Source organism: Oculina patagonica, chromosome 11 (assembly GCF_052425735.1).
Source record: "Oculina patagonica isolate OP01 chromosome 11, crgOcupat, whole genome shotgun sequence".
NCBI lineage: Eukaryota > Metazoa > Cnidaria > Anthozoa > Scleractinia > Oculinidae > Oculina > Oculina patagonica.
In genome coordinates, this window is record NC_135768.1 from 11,521,462 (window position 1) to 11,543,731 (window position 22,270).

At 38.5% G+C, this 22,270-nt stretch overlaps 1 protein-coding gene across 1 annotated transcript in view; it reads left to right on the plus strand.

Moving 5' to 3' along the window:
• The window catches only part of LOC144630201 (transcriptional protein SWT1-like), a 43,602-nt gene that overhangs the window by 13,628 nt on the left and 7,704 nt on the right, over positions 1 to 22,270 (plus strand). The window contains exons 2-13 of the mRNA XM_078488523.1: positions 14,162 to 14,344; positions 16,045 to 16,959; positions 17,721 to 17,762; positions 18,006 to 18,047; positions 18,140 to 18,224; positions 18,796 to 18,857; positions 19,167 to 19,220; positions 19,465 to 19,569; positions 20,498 to 20,585; positions 20,925 to 21,013; positions 21,515 to 21,584; positions 22,124 to 22,197. Of these exons, the coding sequence (XP_078344649.1) occupies positions 14,204 to 14,344; positions 16,045 to 16,959; positions 17,721 to 17,762; positions 18,006 to 18,047; positions 18,140 to 18,224; positions 18,796 to 18,857; positions 19,167 to 19,220; positions 19,465 to 19,569; positions 20,498 to 20,585; positions 20,925 to 21,013; positions 21,515 to 21,584; positions 22,124 to 22,197 (1,767 nt within the window). The 5' untranslated portion in view covers positions 14,162 to 14,203. The remainder of the gene's footprint in view (positions 1 to 14,161; positions 14,345 to 16,044; positions 16,960 to 17,720; positions 17,763 to 18,005; positions 18,048 to 18,139; positions 18,225 to 18,795; positions 18,858 to 19,166; positions 19,221 to 19,464; positions 19,570 to 20,497; positions 20,586 to 20,924; positions 21,014 to 21,514; positions 21,585 to 22,123; positions 22,198 to 22,270) is intronic.

Below are 22,270 nucleotides of genomic sequence, written 5' to 3' on the forward strand. Positions count from 1 at the left end.
TACTCTTTTTCAAGTATTCTTAAATCCTCATACCTCCTGTTTAAACTTTGTGTAGATTTTTCAGCAATTGCATAAAAATTTTTTAATTTTTCTGGTTCCAGCCGGTTTAAATAGGCTTTTCCCTCATTTAAAGCAGCTGTTGCTCGTACCTCATCTTTTTCAAAGCATTTTGAAAGCATAGAAAGCACAAAAAAGTTTCCAAAATCCATTGGGTCAGGCATAGTGTATGTCCTCGTGTCGGTCATCGTGTTTTGTATACTTTAAAAAATCGAATGTTTAAATGAAAATTATTTAATAATTTTTTTAATCCATCGGACGGATTCCTCTTTTTGAGCCATTTTGGTTTGTTGGTTGCGGAATTCTAGAGCCCGTTTGGCGCGTGTCTGAAGAACGCGTTGCAACCCTTCCAATACTATCTGCTGTAACTGGTGTGTCATCAGTTATAAGAGTTGGCGGAGCTTTAAATGTTGGACTTCTTTTTTCGTTTATAAAGGCTTTTATGTCTTCGCGTTTCACATAAGTTGTAACGATTGCAACGCCGATACCAAGCAAAGATATCCATTGATTTGTGGTGAGACCGCTTGATTGCGGCTGAGCCTCGGGCGGAGCTGGTTCCGTTACGGCCGGTGGTGTTACACTTCGCTTAGCAGATGCAGATTTCTTTTCCTTTTCTTTTGCAATTATTGCAGCAGCCTCGACAGCAGCTTTTTTCTGTGCTTCACGAGCCTGTTTTGTTTTTTCAGCTGCAAGCTTGCCAGCAGCAACTCGCTTTGGATTTTTGGCAGGCTTTGTTGCTGGAGTTGTTGAAGTAACTTGTTTCTGTTCTTCTTGAGCGATCGGAGTTTGTTCGAGCTCGGCCATTTATAATAAAAAAAAATAATATTTAAATAGAAAATTGCTCAGCAAGATTTTTTGCTAAGCAATTGCTAAGCATTGTTCAGTAATTACTTAGCATTTTTTTAGCATTGCTCAGAAAAATCTTCAGTAGTGTTTGTGTCCGCATCTTTGGAAGCACCTTTGGTTTCGCACAGCGAAGTGTGCGACTTTGTAGCTTCGTTTAAATCAATGTGCTTTGTTGTGATGAGCGCAGCATTTGCAACGGCAAGAAATCGGCCGCATTTCAAAGCCAGACCGCCTGCCAAAGTGGACAGCTCTTTACTGATAATGTAGTCGTTTTTGAGTTCCTTTTGATAATCATTGACGTCCTTGATATTTACGGCCTTACCAACGACTTTGGTAACAAGAAAAATAAAGCTGTCAATCAAGCTGTCGGTTGTTTTGGATCCAACGTATGCCTCATATCTCTTTAAGTACTTTTCAACTTCTTTATCTGTCAAGCGCTTCACCTGCTCGTGTGTCAGTTGCACACCGATTGCTTCTTTGGCTTTTCCTGTTGAAACAAGGATTGCAAGCTGTTCACGCAAAGCAGGAATGTCAGGGCCTTGAATGAGTGCCATAGCGCTTTCTGTACTTTCTGGTTCAGCTCCTAGCAGTTCCATTACGGAAGCTAATTCTTGTTCACATGCAGCATCGGGTGAGGTTGTTGCGAACGGGTCAGCCATTTATTACTCTAAAAAATATGTTCAATAAAAAAATTTTGTGCCGTAAGGGTGGCGATGAGAAATGACAAGATGCGAAAACTTATTTTTTTTTAGCTTTAAAATGATTTCTTTGTAATCCTCATTGGCAAGTTCGCCAGCGTAATCCTCAAAGATTGCCTTCGTGGTCTTGGCAGAGGGGGTGTAAAAGAAAACGATTGCCGCAACATTTTCGCGGAATGAGGATGCTATGCTTGTCAATTTTTGAGTTAACACCCATACGCTCAAACCTGCGTGGCGAGCAGAGAAAGCAAGATTCACCAACTCCCCTGTTCTTCCTTTTACATCTTTCGAAGCAGCACAGTCGTCGAGGATGATAAGCGTGTTCGTTCCCTCAAAAAGAAATCTTGAAAGCCTTAACAAAGATTCAACCTCGTGCTGCTCACAAATTAAAACAAAAAATCGAAGATCTTCCTCAGCAAAGCGATAATAAGTCTTGTTGTGCGCGAACGTCGGGCAGATGAGCACGATGTAGTCAAACTTGCCTCGGAAAGGGCCACAAAGCTGATTGACCACGTATCTTGTTTTTCCTGAGTTCGTTGGTCCCACAATGAGGGCGTTGAAGGGTATATTGGCAGGATCCATCTTCGTTCGTATATGTACCTAAGGTACACTTTTTCAAAGAAAAAATTATAAAAGCACAGATTCTAACTGCCTGCCAATTATATTCATTTGGGCGTCGCTGATTACGTAAATGTGGCAGTTCAAATTACCTGAGCCGCTTGCTTTCCTCTCTAGCTCAAGCTGGACACCGTCCTTTGTGTTCACAAGGCGCGTGCCGCTTCCGTGCATCGAGTGGTCAGCCATGGAACGCAGATCAATAAGAAGGCCAAACTTGTCTTCTGTGTAAAACTTTTGCAGAGTCATGTGCTGCGTTTTATTTTTTTCTTTCATGTAGAATCTTTTAACTTCTCCCCAAATGTCCATTCCTTCGATGCCGTTGTTGTACAGCATGTTTGGCGAGCCGTTGACAGTGATGCTTACTTTTGTAAGGTCCGGGTTAATGTACTTTTCCGAGCTCCTTGCACCTTTGTTATATTGCTCAATAAATAGGAGCAAGATACCTTTCATGGACCTCCTCTGCGGGTTGACCCTTAGATTCAGACGTGTGTCGGAGCCTTTTGCAAAAGTCGTCACTTTATCACGCTGGATGTGGTCGTAAGCGAACTCTTTGCCGCCCGAATAAGCGCTGAACGCTTCATCTGCAATTTCCTCGCTTCTTATCATCTCGTACTCCAGCTGGATGTTTGTCAACTTGTATTTTAGTTTTGTTGTATCTGAGCCTCTGACCACATGTTCGGCTGCCGCGAGCTTCAGTTCGAACACAAGATCGTTGTATAGTGCCTGAGGATAAAATGCCCCATGGTCAGTTAAAATCTGGTGATCCAGTCGGATGCGGTATTTATTTCCATATATCTCATTCAGCTTTTTTTCTGCGTCCACACCTGAAGTTTTCTTATCGCCAGCATTTGAGCGAATTTTGTTGAGGTCCTCGCTCTGAATGCCCTCTGGCACCCTGTCGTCGCGCTCCTCCTGCGAAAGGAAAAAGTCCTCAAATATTTTGTAGATGTCATAGCCAACCGTGTCCTGCACGACGGTGCCTTCGTACTTTACAACAAACTTGTCGACCAGAGCTCGGCTGACGTTGTCAACCAGAAAGTTGTTGGCATGGCCTCCGCTCAAGTCGATGTTGAAGCGCAGCGCCAGCGAGCCAGGCACAATGACCTCGTTTTCGTTCAGCTTGGGCACTGAAACATACAACGTTTCCTCTGGATTGGCTTCTGTGCGGTCAAAAGTGATTCGTTTTACAGCGCGCTCGGCTTTCAGTGCGCCGAGTATTTTCTCTGTGCGTCCCAGTCGAAGGTTTTCTTGAACAGCAGCCATCTCTCGATTGGTTTTATTGTTAAATTGAAAAGTTTAATTTGAAAATATATATATATAAATTAAGTGATGGCAGAAGGTGGTGGTGATTTTGGATTCGAGGACCATGATTTGGACCAAGATCTTGACCACAACAGTGATAACGATGATGAAGAGGAAGAAGAGGTCGACACAACCAGACCATTTCAGCCCGGGGAGGCATCCACACCCTACCATGGGGGTGAACAACATGAAATGCAAACGATGCAGCACGAACAGAGCGGGCTGCCAGACACATCCTACGATGAAACACCTTTGTTGGGAAGCTTTATTCATCAAGATGACAAACCGGCAATGATTGACAGAGCTAAAGATTTTATCAAAAGAAAATTCCCCAAAGTGAACTTCGCAAAATTAGGCCCAATCGGTTTCAGCAAAAAGCCTGGCAATGATACAACAATCGTTTCATTTGGTGCAAAAGGTGGCGAGACAGAAATTTTCAAAAAAGACGGTAGTGGCCTTCTCAAAAAATTCACAGACAAGTTTAAAGCCCCCCTTGGGCCAGAAGCAGAATCTCTGATTTCTCAAGACAATGAAGAAATAAGAGAAAGGAGACAAATATTAAGAGAAGCTGAAAGTCAACTACAACAGGCAGAAACAATTGCCATGCAGAAAGAAAAAGTCACCCAAGAAGTAAAAGATCTCAGAATAGGAATCGAGCGAACAGATGCCAAGATGGATCAACTTGGGTCAAATGTTGAAAATGAATCAGAATTACGCAGACTTAAGCAACTGAAAAAAAATCTTGAAAAGGATTTTGAAAACAAAAAAAAGAAGTTGCTGCTCTTGAAAAACAAGCTAAGCAAATGGCAAAAGAAAAAACACGAGTCGACCAACTAAGGGCAGGCATCGCTGCCAAAGAGAGCGAAAGAAACACTTTGCAAGAAAGGCTCAACGACACAAGAGCGTTGGATGATCTAAAAGAGGAAGAAGCCGAGCTGAAGCAACAAAACGAGGAAGATCAAGCTGTTATAGAGGATGAGAATGCATCCCCCACTAACAAACAAGCCGCGGAAGAAAGAGTTGCAGAAAGAACCGAGGAGCTCGGACGTTTGCAAACGCAGATTGCAGAAAGAGAAAGAGCGCTTCCACTTCGTGAGAGGATCAAAGAGATCTTCAAAAAATATGGCGTGACAGTAACAGCAATACTTCTTGCTGCTGGTGTCACGATTGGTTCTGTAATTGGTGCCATTACAAACTCTTTGAAGGCCACCGGCAAAGCGTTGGGGAAAGGCCTAAGTGATATTGGCTCAAAGGTAGCATCAGCTCTGCCTGGTCTCATTGGCTCGATTGCGAAATTTCTTTTCAAAACCGCTGGTCAAGTAATTGGATTTCTTGCAGAGCACACCTGGCTGCTTATCCTTGCTGTGGTTGCTTTTCTTGTTGAAAAATACATCAAAAAGAGACGTTAGCGCATAAGGGTGTAGAGCAAAGCTGCTGCTCCAACCGCGCCAACAGCGACAGTTGCTTTGTTTATTTCGTGTGAATCATTGGCTACGGCCTTCGTAGGTTTAGCGCTTTGCGCGTTGCTAGCTTGTGTTTCAGCAGCGCTTGCTGCAGGTGCCTGATTTTTTTTTGCTGTGGCGCTCTTGTGTATAGGATTTGAAGGGTGGCTGTTTGGTGGGTTGATTTTTGATTTTCCTCCCGCCATCAGTTTAAGAGCTGCTTTTTTTGTAGCTTTATTAACCTCATCATTCACTCCTAATTTCATCCCAACAACAGCCTGCTTAAGCTGGTTATTGTAGCCAACAACGCTTTCTGTGTTTATCACCATTCGAGCGGGCATAAGCCAGGCACCTGGGCAGACTGCAAGGTTAAGCCGAACCTTAGCCTGGTCGATGGCGAGTTGGTATCTTTGGACCGACTTTGCCAGATCAGGTTGCCTTATAGCGTCTTCAACCAACACGAGGAACTCACTTTGCGCTTCCTTTGCACGGCCGCCTGTGCCAAGTATGCTACTTCGAACGTTCACCTGCGAACCGAGAATACAGTAGACAAAAGCCTCTATCGACTGGTTTACTCTTGACAAACCTGCCTGAGTAAGCCCTTCAGTGCCGTTAGGACAAAACCAGTCTGCCTGTGCATATGCAGCGTCGTCTGGCTCGATGTATTGAATCAAGTTACCTTTGCTTGCAGTTCCACCTTCATCCGAAAATTTATCGTAATCGGGGTATTTTGCTCCAGTTTTGTTTGGTCCAATGTTAGTAATCCAGATATAAACGTTGCCAAGTCCGTGGTTTGCGCCTGTTGTGAAACGGAAATCGCTTGACGGGTCAACACCGAACTCAGCACATATTCTTTTGTAAGAAGCCACGTCGTACTTGTTGTCAAACTGGCTAAACGTTGGGTCGCCAGGCAAGGCGCTTACGCTCTGAATCCCCCCCATCTGAAACAATATTCGCCTTATCGTGAAATAAACGTGAAAAAGGTAAAAATTTCGCACAATCGGTGGCAAGCTAAGAGATGAGTGTTCTTCATCGAAAATTTCTCGGCTTACCCCACTGCCTGTTGTCGCACACCAAACAGCAAAGTTAAGTTGCTGAGGCCAGTAGCCCATATTTTGGCTAGCAAGCCACCTTTTTGACTCTTTTCCTGATGTATGCTTCAGTTTTGTTTTTTGAAAAATCTCTCTTAATTTCGTTGTGAAATATTGGTCTGGTGTGACGTAGATGTTTATTTGGCTGTTAAATATTTTTTTCAAACTTGGTGCGGCTTCGTGAAATCCAACAGCTGGAATTGGCAAAGATGAGCCTTTTGCGCCGCTTGGTGACAGCTGTTGTGGAAAACCGCCTGAAATTTGATTCACCCCCAGTGCTTTTTTCATCTCTGGGCTCCAATATTTGCTGTCAGAGCCAAAAACATTTATCAAATGGCCTTGCCCTGCCTTGTAATAAATGTCTGCCGTTGCTGTGTGGTTGTACGCGAACTCAACCTGTGCAACAAATTTTGTTCGGTCAGCGTTTGGATATTTTGCAAGAAAAGGTTTCCATGCATTGTCTTTTGCCGCTTCAGAAATTTTAGTTGCTTCTGGGGTTTTCATCCACTTCATAAAATCTCTTGTTTTCGCATCCATGGTCCTCTTTTATATTAAACATTTTTTTTTTTTATTTAATATAAAAATGGTTGTGCTGACTGTCACCACAAAAGAAAATCCGAACACTGTTTATTTTGACCAGCCTATTCCAAAACCGAGCTATATCCGGCTTTTAAGTTGTTCTCTTTACAACAGCTGGAATAGTTTGGAAAAGGATGGAATAGTTTTTTATAAACAAGTGAACAAGGAAGAGAAGGCGCGTTATATACGGCAAGGAAACTTCTCACTCGATGACATTGGGAGTATTTTTGAAAAAGGATTTCCAGAGAAAAACATGTTTTCTGTAACAAAAGGCATTGCAGGCCGTTCATTGATAATAAAAGCAAAAGAGCCCAATTTAAAAACTTTTGGACTGAATGAAAGTCTTATTAAGTTCTTTAATTTGCCTGGGTTTGAGAATTACGCAAGTATTGAAAAGGAATTTTTTGAAACAATTGAGGTAAATAATGTTTCAAATCCTAAAAATTACTTCATCAACTGTGACCTTATCGACAAGCAACAAAGCTTGCTAAATGGTAAGCCATCAAGCCTTTTAGCGTTTTTTGACATACGTGGAAAACCGTATGAAAAAGTTTATTACCAAAATACACATTTTAACGTCTTGCGCGACGTTTCTGCTGAAGAAAATGTATCATCTCTGACTCTTTCGATTAGAGATGAGAATGGAAAGCCATTCGATTTTAACGGCACAAATCTTACATATGAGTTGGAATTGAATTAAATTAAATACAAAAATAACTTTTATGTATACGAGACCATGTCATCTGCTAATGTGCTCCCGAGTGCCCCTGCTTATGGTGATCGCGAAGAAAACAGCGAAAAACACGCGGAAGCTCAAACTTTATATCCCGCTTTGCCGCAACAGAATGACTTCCGTTTGCAAAAAGCGAATGAAGTTTTGAAGTATTTAAGCGAAGAAGTTGACCACTATCGACTGGTTGCAAAAAAATACAAGCGAACAAAGACAATTATCAACTACGCTTGCTTCATTGCTGGTGGCGTTTCTGGTGCCCTTTCAGCAGGGGGGGTGGGTGCTGCAATGACAGGGATTGGCATACCTGCGGCCGTTCCGATTGGCATCGTCGCTGCTACGTTCGGTGCCAGCGCTGCAGTGTTAACCGGTTTTTACAAAAAACTCGAGCCCAAACTTATTAAGCACTGCAAAATCATGGCCCTTGCCATGTCAAAGTTTGATACCGTCAACCGAATTCTTTCCAAATCTCTTGTTGACGGCAAAATAACAGATGCTGAGTTTCAGAGCGTTCTTAATGAGAAAGAGGGTTATAGATTTCAAAAAGAAATCTTTCGTAAAGGCACACTTCCAAAAGAAAGTAAAAAGCAAAGAAGTCCTGACATTGAACGGCTGAGAAAACAGATAAAAAGGGAAGAACTGGAGAAATTAAAAAAACGAATTTCAGCCGAGTCGAAATCAGATTTGAGAAAATAAACACTGGATTTCATCTGAGTGTTCAGAAAAATAAATATAACATTTGAGTCTGTAGTTCCTTTTTCCACGATCCACGTCCACGATCCACGATCCTGCTTTTCCAAAAGTCCCAAGCCCCCTCGACCTTCACGTCACGCTCTAATGCGACAATTTTTTTTGTGACGCCAGCTAAAGACTGGGTCGCACGCATTTATTTATTTTTTATATGACTAAACAAAAGGTTAGAAGCAGGGGGTTATTTCACTTTTATTTTTTCCGGTCATTAAATAAGAGGGGTTTCCCCTGGGTTTTTTTTAAGAAAGGGAAAGCTGCGTGGGTTTTTCCCTGTTTATTTTTAATGAAAGGGAAGCGGCGTGGGGTGGGGGGGTTGTAAAACAATAAACACAACAACAGTTTTTAATTAAAAAATGTTTTATTGAACTTTCCAAAAAAGGAAGTGCTTGTCGGCGACTGTCCTTTGATGACTTGACAAGTTTTGGTCAAGTTTAAGAACTTGATTGATTTTGGTCAATTCGGGTTACGCGTAACCCGTTTCTTTTTTTAAACTAATTTGTAATTCTAATTAAGGATAGATTTTTCCAAAAAATTTCATTTTCTTCGCATATTTCACGAATAATTTTCATGTTTGACATAAATGTACGAATAGGAATCGCACAATAGCACAGTCGCGGATACTTTTCAAATAGCTCGTTTAACGTAATTAAAAAGTTGGTATAACGTGCTGAAAACCCGCACGACTGCCTAATAGTTTTGTACTTCGACCGCGAGAGAAATATTTTGCCATCTCTCAATAATTTGCCTTGTCTTGAAGCAAACAATGCAGTCTTTTTCTTGTAAGCTAAAATAGCTTCAGTTAGTTTTTTCAAAAGTTGTATAAGGTCTTCTTCATTGCTGGCTGTTTCGTTAATAAGACCTTCGTAAGTCATTTCTAAATGATTCATATCCATAAACTTATTTAAGAGGTTCTTAATCTTCTCTTTTTTATCTTGGTTCAAAGAAGCTTGTTCGCTAACAGATTGTGCTTTGATATCTGTATAGCATTTGGTTAAATAAGGCTTAATTGTTGGATATTTCTTACCAAGATTAGAGAAAGTTTCGTAAACCTCTTGAAGCATTTGATTGCCAGCCATTTCTTCTGAAGTAAATAGCGTATGCAAAATAATATATAGTTATGATTAACCTGTGATTGGCTGATATAGCAATTACATCAGCAATTAAATTATTTCGGTAAATAACCTTGGGTTAATACACGTGACGAAAATACTATAAATAAATAAACGTGACAAAACACGAGAAAGGTTTGATTGCACGTGCCAGAAAGCGCAAGGAAAAGGTATTGATACACGTGCAAGAAAACGCTAGAAAGATATGACTTGTCAGAAAACACGTGAGAGGAAACAATACACGTGTCAGAAGGCACTAGAAAGGTTTGGTACACGTGTAAGCTAAGTCAACGGGATAATATTGGTTACAGAAAGCAAACAAAGTTAAACAATATTTAAGCGCCGCGATTGAGCTTGTTGGAGTCATTGTCACTAAAAATAGCTTAATGATGTCATTTTCTTTACTCTGTATATAAATCAAGCTAACACCTGGATATCATAAAGAATGACGAGCCAAACGCCAACAGAACGTGTTTTACTTCACAATCCTCGAGTTTATCAATTTTTGGAAGAAGTGGCAACACAAACAGTTACTCCACAAGAGAAACGACTGATAGAATTCCAAAGAATCTGTATTGCAAGAAAAAAAAAAGCCTGAAAAAGATCAACAACATCGAGGCAGCAATACGCGGAAAACTTAATTTATGCACTCACCGGAGCGTGCAAGTTTTGTTTAGCTTGTTAAAACGTTTGCGACAACACTGCTGTCTAATTTTTTTAATTTTTCAATCAGCTCGTCTGTTAAAAAGATTGTTATTTGTTTTTCATTTTCTTTAGTTTTTTTGTAGGTTGTAAACGCTTTTCCACGAGATCTTTTCAAGTTTTTCTTTACATTCAAGTTAATTTCTCCAGTTCTCCCTCTTCCCATATTTGTTTACTCAATAAGAGCATTTGTTCAATAGGAATTGTTTCTGGCACAGCAATTAAAGGTTGGTTGTAATTTAATACAATGGCGCCATACAACGATTGGTACACTGTCGGGTCCGGCGAATCTGCTTCAGGAAGTTAGGAATGTGAAAGCCACTCACATTTTCCTCCTTTCACACAAAAGGGCTGGCCTTGCGGGCCCCACACACATGAGAGTTTTGGCATTGCGACCCCCGCACACATGAGAGTTACCGGTTGTGGACACAACTTGCAAAAAATAGCGAGGCGAGACTGGCGAGCCAGCGAGCCAGGCGAGCCCGAGCGGTTTTTTTGCAAGTTGTGCCACAACCGGTAACTCTCATGTGTGTTCCTGCCTTGACAAACTGCCCCTTGGTCTCAAAGATCGGTAACAATAAATCAATCTGAAAAATTGGCAGAAAATTGCAGTCCGTTAAAAAACGCCGGACCCCGATTAAACGCCGGCTTCAAATAAACGCCGGGTTCACCTAGCCAAGTTTGAAATAAACGCCGGGGGCGTTTAATTGAGAAAATACAGTACTTGTTAGTTTCATTTCCAGACTGGTTGGTTTTCCTGTTCAATTGTTTTGTTATTAATAAAGAGTTGGGTATAGTGAAATATATTGAAATATTATCTGTATTTGTGCTTAGCCCTTCACGTCTTGATAAGCCGGAAGGTTATTTGACCTTTTGTGAGGGCATAATTTTGTCAATAAGAATGCCAGTTATAAAGCAAAATATGACTAACATAGAGAAAAAAAAAATCACAAAAAATGGTACAAGAAAGCAAGGAATGTGTCTTTTGTGTGCAGTATGATAGTTGATGAGTAATCAATGGGTCATCGATGAGTAATCAATAACATCAAAAGGTAATCAATTACATCAATGAGTAATCAATTACATCAATGAGTAACCGATGTCATCGATGAGTAATCGATAGGCCACAAAATTTTTGGGCTTCGATTACTCATCGATTACTCATTGATCATCGCCAATAATCAATGACTAATCAATGACTAATCAACTGATTACCCATCGATTACTCATTGAATACCAATAATGATGTCATTGATCATCGATTAGTTATGCCTGGTTATATGCCTACTGATCTACTTGAAATCCTTGTATTTTTGGTGGTGACGGCCGCCCATACCTGTGATGTTTTGCACTGAGCAGTTGAAGATGGGTTCATATTTTGGGATGTTTGGGTGGAATGTACCTGAATTACCTTGCATTCTGGCAAATTAGGTAAGACAGTTATTCAAAACCGCTTACGATCGTGTTTTATGCGCGTTTGACTTGGGACAAGTCATGTAAATGAAAATCATTTGCAAGAGGTGCGAACTACTATGAAATGAGGCGATCGCGCATGTTAGTCCTGCAGTGCCACCAAAGGTTGTTTGCTGTTCTATTCTACACAGCTTACAAAACAGTGCAAGAAAGCAGGAGTGACTGATAGTAGAACGAACTATTTGTTGAGTTATTTTTTCAAAATAGCTCTTTAGTCGACGCGATGTTCCGTGACTCAGTGGGTCAGTGAAGTATGTTTGTTTGTCACACCAATCAGATTTCAGGTACTATCAGAACCAATCAAATTGCAGTTTATAAAGGCGAAGTAATCTGACGAAATTATGTGTCGCAGCGTGTAGCAGTTCGTTTTCGTTGAAAGATTAATTGGTGAGTTGTGGATTATCATGGATTTGAAACGTATTCGTAGTTTGCGAATCAAATTGTGAGCTTCGATACAAAGTTCCCAACTTCTGCCCGAATTTATTAAATCCTTCTGTAGTTATGTTATCAAAAAGGGCTTTGCAACGCTAAACTGTTGGAAACAAATGTCATAAAAATAAAAAACTTTTATGTTCAGTGAGCTGTAAACATGTTGTCTCGAACAAATTAGTTTTCCCTCTCGCGTCGCGTCGGCTTCGATTAAAATCAATTTTACATATGGGTAAACCATCCAGTTTCATCCGGTTTACAAACGCAGAAGACTTGAAATTGAAGATAGTGAAGATTATGCCTCACAGAAATCGTTAAATATGTGTTTTCATACAAAAAAGTTAAGTCGGGAAATTTGTATCGATGTTTGCAATTTGATTCGCAAACTCGCACCGTAATTGGCAACTTCATAACAAAGTTTCCCATTTCCCATCAAACTTTGCAAAGCGGGCGGCCAAAGTTAAATGAAATCAACTGTAAAACATTTCGTTCAAACATTTAACATTTCGTTCAAACATTGAACCGGTACAAGCAACTTTACTGTTAAAAGCAACTACGATCAATAGCAAAAACAGAATAAGAGCGTGCCATTTCGTGACAACTTGATAACTCAATTAGTTCTTGTTTGTTGAATAGAATTTACGTTGTGAATGAACGATAATCTTTGTTGAACAGTTTTGACAGGAAACAAATACTCCAGGTGTACTGCGCTTTAAAGAACTTTTCCGAAGAGAGTGGTTTTTATATTTGATTCGTTTATTACTTCGTTTATTATAGTACTTTTCATTCAATGTCTATATGGAGACGTGGCTTTTTCGAGAAAAACAAGGGTATCGTGTTACGTTCGTTTTAAAAAAACAAAGGTATCATGTTACAAAAGTGAGAAAAACAACGGTATCATGTTACAGTGTTTGGCAAAAAGCCAAAAGTATTCCGTAACAAACAAAAGTAACCCATTACGGTTGCTACAAAGCTAGCAACAAAATAACCGCTTTAAACAGAATAAGAACGTGCCAATTTTGTGACATTTTGACAATTGAATAAGTTTTGTTTTTTAATTAAATGATGAAAATTTCTGTATTAAATAAAACAGTTCTGATGTATCAAAGTGCATGTAAAAATTATTTTGTTTGCAAGCAAACTTTGTGCAAGAAAGTGACTCCGTGGGGCGCCATACACAAATAGCTCAACCCATGGCATAAACCATCCCAACAGGACAATCACCCAGTTTCACCCCAAGCCACCCCATAAATTGAAAAAATAACTCCTGCACGCTTAGCGTGCCTATGTTTATTGAAAGCCTTTATGTTATTGTCAGGGATCTATGACAAAATGAAAATAACAAGGCCCTCTTTCATTTAGGTTATCATGCCGAATCTTTTTGAATTGATTTGATTCATATCATGACATAATATTGAATGTAGGTCAAAACGCCTCCAAGACAAAACGCCCCTGGGACTTTCAAGTGGGATAAGCTCACTTGAAGACTAACACCCACACATTTTATAAAGAACAAAAAATATGCAGCAAGTATTTTTTTTTCCTTGAGAGAAGTTGTTTTCTTACAAGGATTAATTATTTTGTATATGCTGTGAAGGTTTTTTTTTGTCTTGGAGGCATTTTGACCGGTTACCCCATAAAAATCATCCTGAAAAGTGTGATTTTTTATAATTTTGTCCTGTCAACGATTACAATTTTCTTGTGTGCGTTGCACGGAGGTGAATAATTACAGTTTTTCTATCTGCAAAATGTGTTTCATTGATAATTTGTTGAATAATAAAACAATTATCCTGCTCAATCTTGTGGAATATTGTCTGATTTTAGCCAACTTGGCCTATGGCCTCTTCAGCTAAGTATCAGGCGATATTCCGCGCGATTTCGCAGGATAATTATTGTTAGATATCTGTCATGTACGGATGACAGATATCGATAACATTTTGACCATATATGGGCAGCGCACGCATTTGTTGAATAATAACAAAGGATATCCAGAGTTTGAGAAGCCAGTCAGTGCATGGCAAAAGTGCTCACCACTAGCTGTTTTAGTGTTTATACAAAATCACTTTATTAATGCCAATAAATTTGGCACTGCTGTGCTAATTTGTTTAGCAGTAAGTTACATGAAATTGTAAGTCCACACGTATGTTTCTGGGCATGTTTCCTTTGCATTCATTCATAATAAAGAATTCTTTCTTACTTACTGTAAATAAATAAACAAATATTGCAAATCCGTCAGAAACTTGTTAAATGTACTTCTATGTACCACTGGAACATTTTCCTTTTCTCAATGCAAAAGTTGTGCATTGTTTAACTCAATGGTCATTTGTTTTTGCAGACATTTATCGTGCATTCATTAAAAAGTTGCCGTGAAACCACCATGAACCTTCCTGATTTAGATGACAGGCCACTCCCGACAGGCTGGATACGTCAACATTACTATTTTAACACTGCTACTCGGGCATCAAGCTGGGAGCATCCTCTTGATATTGTAAGCAGTCAGGGCGAATCATCAGTTCTTGTAAGTTTCAGTTCTAATGCAATAACTTTTACATGACGTACCGGTCAGTCAGAAAATTGATACAGTTTATTATATAAACGTCATTCTCAAACTCATTAATAATTCATGAATTGACAATCCAATCAGGATACGCCAATTTGGTCAGGTGCGTGTGGTTTGAAAACCCGATGAAGCACTGGACAGAGGCCTTTCCACGATAGTTTGTTGAAATATCAAACTCTGGAGTTTGATAAAACGTCAAACCCTTGTGATGCAGGGTTATCCTAATTTTAATATTTATGACACAAACACCGACTGAATAGACAAGCTTCTGTTTCACGGGTTATGTAGAATCACTCTAAAATTTACGTTTACAGTGCTAGTGCAATTCAGAAACATTCCTGAACATCTCGTAGCAATCGACCACCGTTCTTATCCCCAACCGAGTTTATGGTGAACGAATTTTGTGAGCCTATATTTTAAAGACAGACCATCCAGATCCTCCAACTTCTCTTCAAGACTTTGCATGCGGTGAACATCATAATCCTTAAACACACTTCCCGGGTCAAGTAGAGAAGTTTAAAGGGATTTTTGCTTGCGTGCTGTTTGGCAAGTTCGATTCTCAAAACCTCTTTGGCTCACTTGTCCACTATGCTTTGACTGTGCAAGCAAGGAATTTTCTTGCGCATTTTTGGGCGGCCCAAACCGGCGATATTCATCCTCAGCTAACCCGTCCACGTTTCAAAACTAGCAGGACGCCACTGCATGCAAATTGTGGCGGCTTGAAGTAAACAAGCTTAGTTGTGAAAAACACGGATCTTACATAATCATCACAAATTATGCGCTAATTAAACAAAAGATAGCAACAATTCAATGTTTTCGTGAATAGTATCCTTTGTTTGCAATAAGGCCCCGATTGCAAACTGTACGCTAATTGAACAAAAGAAATAAAAAAAATAAGTTTTTGTGAATAATATATTTTGTTTGCAATTAGGCGCCCATTGAGAAGCTATTTCAAAAACTCGTGCTTCGTGTTTCATCGGGGTTTCCAAACACTCGAAAACAATAAAAGCACTCTTTCATCAGTTTTCTCGTGTTTGGAAACCCCGATGAAACACTAGCACTCCTTTTTAAATTTTGAAATATTACGTGAAATACCAGGAAATCTTTCGCGGGAAAAATTCATATCTTCACACGTGAGAATAACATGTTATCTTCACATGTGAAGATATCCATTTCGAAACGTTGTCTCACAACTTTGCCCTATTTCAATGCTGAATGAGCCAAAGTAAATCGATATTATGTCAAAACATCTTCGGATCTTCCTCAGCAACCTTCGGAAATTTTCGGATACAACCTTCGGACAACGTTTTGCAAATCTTCAGAAATCTTCAGAAAATCGTCGGTTTATATAATAAACAGAATATTACATGGTTGCTTGGAGATATGAAATTTATCTTCTCGTGTTCAAATCGATATCTCACGCGTGAGCACAGCGAACGTGTGAGATATCGATTTGAACACTCAAAGATAAATTTCATATCTCTGCGCTTACATGTTAGTATAAAGCCAAGCTGTACAATGTAAGCATTTGTTATTGTTTTTGTTACAAATCGCATTTGTTTCTTTTATGCTAACAAAAACTGACACTTGGAATGACATCAATGTACTAACATGTAATGTACATTGTAAACAAAAATCATTCATTTGTGTCCTTACAGAGCAAAGGAAGTACATCAAAAAGAGGCTCTGAAAGTGATGGACCTGCCGTGAAAAACAAAAAGGCTAAATTGTCTGAAAAACGTAAAATGCCCAGTCCTGGACATTCAAGTACCAGCAAAGATTCACCACCACATAAAAATGCAAACCAAATTAACAAGATGCCTCAGATGACAACAGGTGTAGTAAATACTAAGTTAAACGGACAAAATCAAGTGCACAGTCATTCTAAAGTTCATCGTATAAGTGCATGGGTTAATTCTGTTGATACGTCGTATGCACCCAGTAAACAAGGGAGCTGTGTCAGTGCAAATATAGCTGGAAGTCATGCTGGAAGTGATGAATTTAACCTAAGTTTTGAGGACTTTCCAACAAAGGGCCCTTACTTCAGGCCCACGCATGAACAAAGTACTACAGAGCATGCATTAACTCAACGAAGAAACAGAAAAAGAGTCAGAAATGACAAGTGTGGCAGCAACCAGAGAATTCATTCTTGGCAGTTTTCACAGCATAATAAAAAAGACTCATTTTCTGGCAGTGTTAGTATACCTGTGAACAACAATGTTTCAAAGAATTCTAAACAAACCACCAAAGCACCATCAGCTAGCAGCACTGTTCATACGCCATTTAGTCCTTTATCGCATCACCCAACCATACTTGGAAGAAATTCTGTCAAGACAGATACTGGACAAAAGTTACTAAGTCCCTCAGCATCGTTGAATTGTGTGTCGGATGGTGTTCCTACACCAACACGCAGCTGGTACAAACCAACAGTGTCAGATCTGTCAGCTTATCAAGCACAAGTAGAGGAGGACATGCAGCTGCACAGTCAAGGCTCTTTCAACAGTTTTGTAAATGACAATAATTATGTTGCTCGACATAAAAAGGCGGAGCTTGCTGATGAAATTAAACTGGAGGTAAGGACATACCAATGGCAGGTTCTTGCAGTTGATTTTGTTCTAAACCAAACTCAGAAATATACAACAAAACCCAGTACCTGATGACAGTTTCAGTACATAGAGAATAAAGGATAACCTGAATATTTTCAAGTGTCTGAGAATATTCAGACAATGAATAACAACTTGGTTGGTAAACTGTTATATTTCGGTATAAGCTATACCACATGTACATGTGAGTTGTAGTGTACATGTAGGCCTTTTATCACAGTTGCTTCTGGTCAGGTAATGTTCCGGGAAAATTATAAAAGTTCTTTAAGGTAAGAGAAAACTCAGCAACTTTTATTTTGGGAAAATTGACTTTTACAGGTAGAAGAAAATTAGGGAAAATTCAAATAACAACACTGCTGATTTAATACCATTGATGGCTGGGTGGGGGTAGGGGGGGGGGATGGGAGCAGAGTCTTCAGACCACCACAGACTATAATTTTATCTGACATTTTGTGTTAGTTTTATTTGGCAAGGTAAATTTTATTTTTGTTATGGAAAAGCCAGGGAATTTTAAAAACTGATGTCTGTGGCAACCATGAAAATTAATATGCTCTGCATGACGTTTTTACTTTAAAAAAACATATCACACATGTTCTTGTCTTGATATTGTCTTAATTGTCAAATTTACCATCTTTATTTTTTACCATGTGTGTTTATGTACCTAATTTTACTCAATCATGCGCATTGTCCACAAGAAGAACATAATAAAATAATGGCTTTCTTTCCTTTAGCTCCAGGGAATTAGATCAGAGTTTGTTCTTGATCCATTGAAGGTGAGTATGAAAATGATGAAAACAACTGAGAAATTTTTTAACTGTACTGCACATAAAATTATGCAAAGCACCTAATACAGGGTTTACGATGTTCCTGATATTTACTTGTTTCCATTCAAATCAATATTTTTGCAAGGCTTTAAAGTTAACTAAGAACTTTAAAGAGAAAACATTCTATTTTTTTACCTTTTTGAACTGTTAACTTTTTGAGACAGATTTTACATTTTACTCTTCTGACACTAGGTTACTGGTGATTCAGAAAAACCTTCAACAGTTTCATACAAGGTAAGTACAAAGTTCTAATTTGTGTCCAAACTGTGCACGTGTGCAAAATGTGAAATACAACTGGACTAAAATCATTTAAAATCATCTTGCAGGATACCCTTTATGTTGTTTTAGACACAAATGTTCTTTTGTCACATTTGAAACTCATATCAGAGCTAAAAGACTTTCCAATTGTAGGTAAGAATGCATGGTAATATAATTTTAATCGGTGTCTTCCACTGGCTTTGGATTGAAACACATTTAAGACTGGTTCATGCTTTGCACTTTCTGGTCTGCTTACAGCCAGGATCCAGGCTCATGTACATGTAGTTTGGCATGAAATGATTCCCTTGTAAAAATGTTGTTGGGTATGGAGGGGAGGGGGGGGAGTAGGAGTAGGAGGGAGTAGGTGCCAAACTAATAGGACCAAAGTGGGTTGCTTTCTTTGTGCTATACTTAATGGTAGGACACGGATGTCTATACAGGGTTGTCAGTGGGGTTTTGAGTAGCAGGTTCCATCCAAAAAGTAGAGGGCTACGAAACACTCTGAACTTAACACTCAGAACTGACCTACTAATATTCCGAGTAGCTGGCGCAGTAATCGGAACAGCCGGTGAAATGTGCCGGTTTCTGACTTATTTTGACAACCCTGGTCTACATTGTGTACAACAATGAGTCATTATTCTCCTTCAATTCTTAAGTTTAAACAGACGCTATATTATAATCAAATTACCATCAGGTTAAGAATGTACTTTTACCCAAATTATAGGTGTTGCAAGGCCTGTCCTTGTCATCCCATGGATTGTAATTCAAGAACTGGATTCCCTTAAGGTACATGATTGTATATGTATCAATAATGCTTTCTCTTTTTTTCTGAACTACTCATATAGTTAAGTGTTTATTTTAAAATCATGTACTTGTAGATTGATATCATAGCATAACATAACATGCACATGATTGTACAGATGTACAACTGTGCAAGTTTGATTTTTTTTGCTTCAAAACACAACAGGTTACAAACATGCATTATATGCACAGTTCTTGAGGGGTCTTTTTGTTTCTTTATATTCTGAGATAATTCAGTTTTTAACTACAACCATTGCACATGTTAATTTAATTTTATATATTCTTTGTGTTTAGAGTGACTCTTGGAGAATAAAGACAGGGAAGCTTGTTAGCACAGCTAAAAATAAGGTTTGATTATGAAGTTATGTTACTTTGCAACTGTGAGCTATTTAAGCCTCATTAGTCGTTCTACCAGCTGAGGCAATCACGCTTTTCGATGCCCCGCTTCTCTACAGTTACGTACGGAAAGCACTCTATTAGATACCTGGGGCCGAAGCTCTGGGGCCACCTGACAACGGAAGAAAGAAACTGCCAGTTTTTTTTTTTTGCACTTTAGAGTCATTGTAGTTTTGTTTGTGTTATGTACATATAGAATGGAAAGTTTGGTGTTGATGCCCTTGCAAGGCGGGTTGTGAGATTTCTTCATCTTTGTTTTGAGAGCAACCATCCACGGATCAGAGGACAGACAGTATCTGAGGTCAGTACTATGGTTATTTAACTGTACTGGTTGCCAAACATTCTGCACTCTAGTATCAAAACACATCATGATACCTTTATCCTTTTCTTTGGGTATGGAAATTTATTGTTTATCAGAAATAATACAAACAGACACAAATAAAAGTGATGTTTACAGAATGTAATTAAATGTGGAAGGCACGGTGGCCTTATGGTTAGCGCGCTCGACTCCAAGTCAGACAGCCCGGATTCGAGGCCTGGTCTGGGCACTGCATTGTGTTCTTGAGCAAGACACTTTACTCTCACAGTGCCTCTCTCCACCCAGGTGTATATTAAATATCACAGGGGTAACCCTGTGATGGACTAGCATCCCATCCAGGGGGAAGTAGCAATACTCCAAGTCGCTTAATGCTACGGAAACCGAGATAAGCTCGGGCTGTATGGACACTTGGCTGAGACTCAGACTTAACCTTACCTTACCTTACAGAAAATCACAACAAAAAACTTGTGTGCGTAGGTATCTATTGGTAAATCTCGAAAGGCGATAACTAAAGAATAAATTAACTCGCAACAACACAACAGTCTCTATTCCAATCAATTCCAGTTGGAAACAAGGGTACACACATGCTGTATTGAAACTCTGAAGTGAATTGTTTCAGATAAGAAAGAGAGGGTGAATAATGACAACCTGCATTATTACATGTACAATGTACCAGACTTACACATGTAGTTGCATGTGTAACACAAGTTAATGGGAAATTCATTTTGAACTTGGAATACAATGTACATGTACACAAATATACTGTTTCAAAGGGCCAGTGTAAGACAAAGGATTTTTTGATAATACATCCCTTCTCTTTTATTGGATAATTCCTTAAAATTTTGCCACTACATTTACAGTGTATGTATAGTTTTGTTAATTTTCTTTTTTACTTTAATTTTTCATTCAGGCTCGGGAAATGATGGATAACTGTTCAATAGAAGATCCTAACAATGATGACAAGATACTCCAGTGCTGTTTGTTATTCCAAAGAAAGGGTACTAGCCTGTATTCTGCATTATTATTTGTAACATTACTGTCACTTTTGACCCTTGATTAGGTATAAATATTATGCGACTGTATGCTCTTAAAACAGTTCAAAACAAATACATTTATTGATTGATTAACAATTTTCTACATTTTTTACATAGTAATCTGCATTTTCATTCATTCAGTCAGACAGTGTTCATTTTAAACTAAACTAAACTGTGTGCTATGTACACATGACATTGTGTAATGAATGATCAACAACAGTCAACATTCATTTGGTTTATTTGTCTGCATGGCTGTTATTCTTAGTAAGTAACCTATGTCTTATCTGAATTTTCTATAAACAGCACATAACGGACATGCAGTATTATTTTCCAATGATCAAAACCTGTGCAGCAAAGCCATCATTAATGGAGTGAAGGCTTTTAATCACCAGGTATGCAGTCTTTTTTGTGGCAATTTTATGTCTTGTTTGTTGTTGTTGTTGTTGTGTGTTTTTTTTTTGTTTACAAATATTAAGCAGTTATATTTGATAAAAATTTTTGTCATACTATAATTTCTGAGAATTAATTGCAAGCAAAGCTTCAACCGCATCCCACAGTCTTTATCACTGAATTAAAGTGAGCTCCACATTTGCCACTTGATTGCATGTTGTTTAATCAATGTGACAACAGGTGGTTGAAAGTGGCAGGAAGATCATAGCCCCTGTCTCCGTTCAACGTTGGACGTTGACGTCTCATGTGGACGCCTTATTTGATTTATTTATTTTTTATTTTTATGGACTTTTTATCAAGAATTTTGACCCCCCCCCCCCCCCTTGGTTTTTTTTTTTTTTGGCTTGTGGGGGGTCCCAGATTGCAGATGTTATCCAACTTGCAGAGTTAGCAATAATTATGTTTTGGGCAAAACTACATGTATAACTCTTTTTGTTGTTTAGAGTCTTATTGTGGGTTTGAAAGAGCTGTTTCAGAGCAGTGCTGTGGTGTTAAAGCAAGATCACTTTAAAGGCAAGTTTTTATGTTGATGGTCTTAACCCTTTCATAAGCAAACGCGCATTTGGGCGCTATTTGGAGGCGCGGTCATTGAACCACTTGTGACGTCATCAATAAGCACGCCAGCACTTTTTTGAGATAAGCAGGTGATAGGAGGAGGAATGTTTGGTTTTTTTTTTATTTGGTTCATTCTGAAAAAAAAAAAAAAAAAAAAAATTTTTTTTGTTGTCTTTTTTTTTTAAAAAAAAATTTTAGAAAAAAAAAAAAAAAAAAAAAAAAAAAAAAAGAAAAAAAAAAAAAAAAAAAAAAAAAAAAAAAAAAAAAAAAAAAAAAAAAAAAAAAAAAAAAAAAAAAAAAAAAAAAAAAAAAAAAAAAAAAAAAAAAATTATTTTTTTTTTTTTTATTTTTTAAAAAAATAAAAAAAAAAAAAAAAAAAACACAAAAAATATAAAATAAAGAAAATTAAATGGATTGTTGAAGTAAAGAGCAACTTAAGACCCTTATAAGAACTTTTGTTTTAATTTAACATACATGTACCTTTTTTATGTTTCCAGACTATTACAAAGAAAAGACTATTAGAAAGAAACTTTTACAACTCCAAGAAACTTTGGCAGAAAGGAGAGCTAAGGTACACTGTGCTCACAACACCTTGTTGTGTATATTTCCTTGAAATGTTAGAAGACCTAATGTATTGTTACATG